General features: G+C 33.6%; 1 protein-coding gene across 1 annotated transcript; it reads left to right on the top strand.

Moving 5' to 3' along the window:
- Nucleotides 1–1,018: 1,018 nt before the first annotated feature.
- LOC134279963 (synaptogenesis protein syg-2-like) lies at nucleotides 1,019–4,439 on the top strand. The gene is made up of 6 exons (XM_062762374.1): nucleotides 1,019–1,118; nucleotides 1,217–1,510; nucleotides 1,609–1,902; nucleotides 2,001–2,294; nucleotides 2,393–2,686; nucleotides 4,231–4,439. The coding sequence occupies exons 1-6, from the start codon at nucleotides 1,022–1,024 to the stop codon at nucleotides 4,437–4,439; spliced, it is 1,482 nt and encodes a 493-aa protein (XP_062618358.1). The 5' UTR covers nucleotides 1,019–1,021.
- The last annotated feature ends 2,980 nt before the right edge of the window (nucleotides 4,440–7,419 follow it).

The following is a 7,419-nucleotide window of genomic DNA, read 5'->3' as shown; positions in this document are numbered from 1 at the left end:
TGTTGTTGTTGTTTTGATTTAACGTATTTTTTTGGGGGGAGGGGTTAAAAATCTCCTCCTCTTTCATTGTCAAATAGGATTTGCCAAACCTATACAAGCTAAACATTGACATGAAGGAAAAATTTAATTTTTGTATTAAATCATATTGGAACCCGATTGTTGCATGGTTTGATTTCTAAAAACAAGTGGAATATCATTCTTTAAGCAAACACTATAAGGAGGAATATTAAAAAGAAATTTTAAAAAAAGACATTTTTTGGATTCAAATTTTCTAATCAGGGTCAAATTTTTATAGGACTAACATATACCTATAATCTATGCATTTTTCTACAAAAAATATATTTTCCTACGGGTAGGGGGTCATGTGTTTTGAGTTTGTATAAGTACATTAGAATTTTCGATGGGGGTCATTATTCGTCTTTACATCGGCACCAGCTCTGTGTCGACTGTAAAACTCAGTCTGCAACCGTTAAATCATCACAGCCTCCCCTCCAGGGACATCAGTACAACACCGGAACAACAGTGGGATCCTTGACCTGTCATTGGTACTGCTCAAGAAAGACCCAGCAGTCTCAGTTGTCATGGAGACTGCTTTGACACTCATTTGTGAAAAAAGGTTCTTATTGACTGTCACAATTTTCATTCATTTTATTGTGTTGGTTATGGCGTACCATAATTTCATTCTCACCGTATAGTCGTTACGGATAGCTGGTCACGGCTGTCAAGGAGTGTGTCACTCACTGTGATTTAGAGCAGGCCGTACAAATGAGAAGGTTTGTCCTTCATAGTAAAAAGTTGTATGACCTTTGTGGTTGCCTGACATCGAGTAGCTGTATGCAGTTGGCCTAAATGTTTGGTGTATGTGTTCAAGAAGTTTTCCTGTCTGGAAATTACACTATTTTGAGTACCCTCTTGGCAGCGGTCTCCTAAATGTTTACAGTCTTAGCTAGGTTTTTTTTTTTTTGTTTTTTTTTTTTCTTTTGCCTAAAGTTTTTACTTTGTTTAGTTTATGTCATTGGTGATGGATAGTTCCTACAACAATCAGCAGTGTACTTGTACAGCTACTCACAACCTCCTAATCAACACTAAATCAAGGAGTGTGTCACTCACTGTATTTTGTAAGACAACTATATCATTTTAGTAATACATATCACCTTTCTTTTACATCTCTCGGATGCATGCATAATATGTAATTATCTTTAATTTTAAATTATAGATCCTCCATCCACTGACCCTCTCATCACAGCCTCTCCTGAAGGTCTTCAGTACAACAATGGAACTAGAGTCACCTTGACCTGTCAACTTCCAGGAGGAAACCCTGTAGCCACGTTGTCATGGAGATGTAAAAACACAGTAATGACAGGAACCAATCAGAGTAACTCTACTACAGCTGTCTCTGTGTTGTCATTGGTGATGGATAGTTCCTACAACAATCAGCAGTGTACTTGTACAGCTAATCACAGTCTTCTTAACAGGCCTAAATCAAGGAGTGTGTCACTCACTGTATTTTGTAAGACAACTATATCATTTTAGTAATACATATCACCTTTCTTTTACATCTCTCGGATGCATGCATAATATGTTATTATCTTTAATTTTAAATCATAGATCCTCCATCCACTGACCCTCTCATCACAGCCTCTCCTGAAGGTCTTCAGTACAACACCGGAACTACAGAAACCTTGACCTGTCAAATATCAGGAGGAAACCCTGTAGCCACGTTGTCATGGAGATGTAAAAACACAGTAATGACAGGAACCAATCAGAGTAACTCTACTACAGCTGTCTCTGTGTTGTCATTGGTGATGGATAGTTCCTACAACAATCAGCAGTGTACTTGTACAGCTACTCACAACCTCCTAATCAACACTAAATCAAGGAGTGTGTCACTCACTGTATTTTGTAAGACAACTATATCATTTTAGTAATACATATCACCTTTCTTTTACATCTCTCGGATGCATGCATAATATGTAATTATCTTTAATTTTAAATTATAGATCCTCCATCCACTGACCCTCTCATCACAGCCTCTCCTGAAGGTCTTCAGTACAACAATGGAACTAGAGTCACCTTGACCTGTCAACTTCCAGGAGGAAACCCTGTAGCCACGTTGTCATGGAGATGTAAAAACACAGTAATGACAGGAACCAATCAGAGTAACTCTACTACAGCTGTCTCTGTGTTGTCATTGGTGATGGATAGTTCCTACAACAATCAGCAGTGTACTTGTACAGCTAATCACAGTCTTCTTAGCAGGCCTAAATCAAGGAGTGTGTCACTCACTGTATTTTGTAAGACAACTATATCATTTTAGTAATACATATCACCTTTCTTTTACATCTCTCGGATGCATGCATAATATGTAATTATCTTTAATTTTAAATCATAGATCCTCCATCCACTGACCCTCTCATCACAGCCTCTCCTGAAGGTCTTCAGTACAACAATGGAACTAGAGTCACCTTGACCTGTCAACTTCCAGGAGGAAACCCTGTAGCCACGTTGTCATGGAGATGTAAAAACACAGTAATGACAGGAACCAATCAGAGTAACTCTACTACAGCTGTCTCTGTGTTGTCATTGGTGATGGATAGTTCCTATAACAATCAGCAGTGTACTTGTACAGCTACTCACAGTCTTCTTACCAGCCCTAAATCAACGAGTGTGTCACTCATAGTATTTTGTAAGTAAATATTTTTCTATATGTGTCAGTTATTATTGCAGTTCTAATTAACTCGAAAATGTGTAACATACAAAAGGTCATCTTTAATTTTTTTTTTTATAATAGGGATTATAAATTAATAATTTGAATATAACAGTTGTTAACTCGATTATTTAGGGTATACTAGTATTAAACCTTTCAACTGCAAGAATAATTATTGAAGATAACATGGGAACGAGTGTGACATTATTATTTTTCATAGTGAATATGAATAGGGTCAGTTTGCTTAAAAGCTTGTGGCACGTCGTCCTCAGGCAAACATTATAGTTCTTGGGTCTACAAAATGCATGTCACCCTCAGACTTTAGTTTTAGCATAAATTTAACATGAGTATGATACAACAAATTTCACAATACTTAGCCATTCTTAAAAATGTCATCTATGTCTAGCAAAACAGCAGGAATAAAGCTGGTCAAGAGAAGTTACCAGTTTAAATAGAGTTTAATATTCTCATTATTTTCAGATTATTTAAATTATTGTATAGGCAGTGGCGGATTTAAGGGGGGCGCACCCGGCGCGCGCCCCCCCCTAAAATTGTCAAAGTTAGCGTAAATCAAATATGTCTACTTGGTAGACCTCATTTTCACCCTTCAAAATCTCTAGAATCCAGGAGCTTCCGGGGGCTTCGCCCCCTGGACCCCCACCAGGGCTTTGGTAGACCTCATTTTAACCCTTCAAAATCTCTAGAATCCAGGAGCTTCCGGGGGCTTCGCCCCCTGGGCCCCCACCAGGGCTTTGCCCTGGACCCACTGGGGGCCTCAAGGCGGCCCCCAGACCCCTTGCCTAATTTTGGCGCCCCCCCTAACTCCAAATCCTGGATCCGCGCCTGATAGGTATCTATACTGATTACAGAAAATAGTTTCTAATTAGACAAATTTAAACTTGCTTTATTAACAATAATAGAAGACAAAATTTGCAGTAGATGAAAAAACTAACAACAATAATATTGTATACAAAGAACACCTGATGATGTCATTGGTTCAGGTACTAATAAGGTATTAGTATATAAAATTGACTGTGAAAATGGTTTGCAAAAAGTATGTTGACCAACATTAAAAATAAAAGAGAATAGCGTCATGGAAAATTGTCAAATTAAAGCCAATCAATAAGAACTCAAAATCTAAAGTAATAAAGTAATTGAAAATTCAACCATATTCAGATACTTACATTTCCAAACCGTTTTTTTTTTTACTTTGTTAAGAATAAGTGCCAATTAATTGCAGATAACGGATATTATATTAACTATCACGCATTTGCATTTGTGAAAGTTTTTCACTTTTTTAACAAAACATGTAATTCATACAAACAGTAATCATCAAGTAAATTCATACCTGATGTATTTAAAAAATGTATTAAAAAAGGTGTTTTTGTATTTTAAACTGTATTTATGACTAATGCATCACAATGTTTTCTATGTTTATTACGATTGAACTTTTCTTTATTCTCAGAATAAAAATTATAATGTTCACGCTTCTTTGGAAAGCTAACACATGTAAAATTTTATAGTTTCAGTAACATCAGCAACCCTGACACCAAACCAGATAACTGTGGATGCTGGTAAACAGATAAGTCTTACCTGTCAGACTGATTACTGTTACCCAGCAGCCAACATCACGTGGTACAAGGCATCAGTCATTCTGGCCACGCCCACTACAGATACTACTGACACCAACAGTAATGGCCTTATAAGGTCGACATCAGTACTACCACTCTAAAAAAAGTTTTACTTGTTGTTTTTAAAATAAGATATTAGATTAAGAAAAAATAGTAATTATTAGTAATCCATTTAGTCAGAATAGCAAGTAAATGACTATCATGGTTAGTAATTGTAAACATAATTAGTAATAAGGATGAATTCATTTACTTATAAAATGATTTACTAAGTATCAATAGAATTACTTAAATTATAGGAATTGTATTACTTTAAGTTAGTAAATGAACTACTCATTTTTGTTAATTATTATTACTTAATCTAGAGATTATATGCTTTCTATTTACTAAATTTTATGAATTATTACTAAGTAAATGTAATTCTGAAATTAATTAAAATCTAGAATATTATTACTCAAAAGAATACTAAGTAAATGAAATACTTATCATATTTACTAAAATCGACATTATTTACTAGAAACACTGCAAGGTACCGACCCTCTGACATGTGAGTACTACTCACAGATTTCTGTATCAGAGTTCCCTTATTGGGCCCTCTGAATAGTTTAATAGAAGAAATCTACTTATTGTGGAAACAATTATACTTTCTATTTCTTTTGCCAATTTCTTTGTAATTGTTTTATTATATATAACAATGAAACATTTGATTCCAACTACGAAAGCCTTAAAAATTGAATAAGTTGTATATTTTTAAAGACCATTTTAAAAATGGTTAAACATTTCAAGTACTTAATATCGCATTTTAATTAGTGTTACTTTTTTTCACATGCCGGAATATTTAAAAGAAAGATAACTCCTCCTCACAGACAATTAGTGATTAGACTACCATATTTAAGTAATTTACTGATCTGAATTCTCCTTGATTTAGTAAATACATTCTTGTTTTAAGTAAATCTCCAAGGTCAAAAGGTCAAGGTAATTGGTATCTAATGAAAGGTCTTGCCACAAAAAATACATATGTGAAATATGGAAACACTTGCCTCAACCCTTCAGAAGTTATGGTCAAGGTTACCAATTTTGAAATGTAGGTCAAACTCCAAGGTCAAGGACAAAGTGGCAGATTTGGTGATACTCAAAGAAAGGTCTTGTCACAAGGAATACACGTGTGAAATATGAAAGTCATAGCTCCGCTAGGTTAAAGTTTCTGCGGATAAACAGACAAACAGAGAGACAGCTAGACAGACAGACGGACACGACAAAAACTATATACCCCCGAAAATTCGTTTACGGGGGCATTAAAATAATAATTATATAGTAAATAGTGGTAAAATGTAAGTAAAGACCAAGTAATGTTATTACTTATATAGACAAATTTAAGTAAATATAAATTACTAAGTAAAACGTTTAAGTATGTAAGTAAAACAATTCTTTAAAATACAAAAATCAAGTAAAACATTTGAATCTAGTAATTGACATATATTTCAGTATTTGATTTTAAATTTTAAGTAAATGCTTAGTAATTATCTATTACTTATCTTTGTTATTTCAAGTAAAAAATGACTACTAAGTAAAACTTTTTTAAGAGCTATGTAAATTTTTCAATAACTATATCTACAATCAATGCATAGGAGTACTCATTGATTTGCTCCACAAATACTCGGAATACTTCGGGCACCATCCCGAAAAATGTCACGTACCGACCGCTACGTCCGAGAAGTTCTTGGCCTCTTTTGTAAACTATTACATTGTTTTTAAAAATGTGTTAAAATTCAATTCTTAAGAAAAGATACATTGCATTTAGATGTTTGGGTTTTTTTTACTTTATTTATTTATTTATTTTTTGAAATTTCATCTTTAGCCAATTAAAAAAAATCTTTTTTCTTTATTTCATGGCTTTTTAAATGTGCTGGTATTTTTAGTAGTCCGCGTGTGGGTGTAAAGATTCCTCAATCTTAGCTAGCCAAAGGGGTTTCCGATTTGCTTTACATCTCAACCATAGTAGTTTTCGGATCAGAAAAGCTTGGCTAGCAATAAGATATATAATGCTAATTTTAACTGATTAATTTAAAGCCGAGTCCGACGGCAGTATCTCATCCGTATATCGGCCAAACTATTAAAAAGATGTGATCAGTTAAACTTTAACTAAAAAATGAAATGTTTTCCTTAGACAATCAATACGCTACTGTACTGTTCAATATAAAATTAAGCAATATATTCCAACAATATTTTTTTTGTGTAAAAACTCTTTATAAATAAAATTAAATATGCTGAAAGCTATAACTTCGTTTTTTTTTTTTGTTCTAAAAAATCGGTAAAATAACTTTTATAAAAATCTTCACAAGTGAGAATCATTCTCTGCAAGACCTCATATCTATTTTTATCTATAATTGCAGATTCTGCAAGTTTCCTGCAAGTTCGATAAAGTTGATATGCATGGACCAAACAAATAAAGGGGGGGGGGGGCAAGTGTCCTTTTAAGCAAGAACATTAAATGACACCCTGTCTGCAAAATCAAATAATTATTTTCATTGATGTTTTAGATTTAAATATGAAATTTGAAATAAATAAGTTGTAAGCTAAGATAATAAAAAATTAAGTTTGTAACATTCCACATGAAAGAATTATTTAAACAAAATAAACAGGATTAAATTACCATCAATACTTGAATTCAAAATTAAAAGACTGTTGCACTAATATAATGGCGATATATACGACAAGCATTGCTACACACGCTGTGTAAATATTCGTCTTCAAAACCACATCTTTTCAGCACGTAATCGCAAGTGCGCTGTGGGGAAAAGGATAACATCATCAAAAAGTAACAAATGTAATGCGAGTGTTATGTCACAGACGACGCAATAGGCAAAGAGTTAAAAGGACTTTCTTGAATAAGTACGATTATAATATATAATCCACCAAGTGCTCTCGATTGAAATCTTTAGAAATATGTTAAGATCAGTAAAACTCTCAAAAGTCAAAGCTACTTCAGTATCAAAATAATAACCTATAACATATTATCTACAATATGAAAAATTATTAGCGAATATATATTCAACAAAACGACACAAAAAAATCGCAAGAAGA

The sequence above is a fragment of the Saccostrea cucullata genome, unplaced genomic scaffold (genome assembly GCF_032062105.1).
Source record: "Saccostrea cucullata isolate Sc308-1 unplaced genomic scaffold, CSIRO_AGI_Scuc_v1 ctg5628, whole genome shotgun sequence".
Classification (NCBI taxonomy): domain Eukaryota; kingdom Metazoa; phylum Mollusca; class Bivalvia; order Ostreida; family Ostreidae; genus Saccostrea; species Saccostrea cuccullata.
The sequence above is the reverse complement of the archived record's forward strand: the minus strand, read 5'-3'. Positions and strand labels throughout refer to the sequence as shown.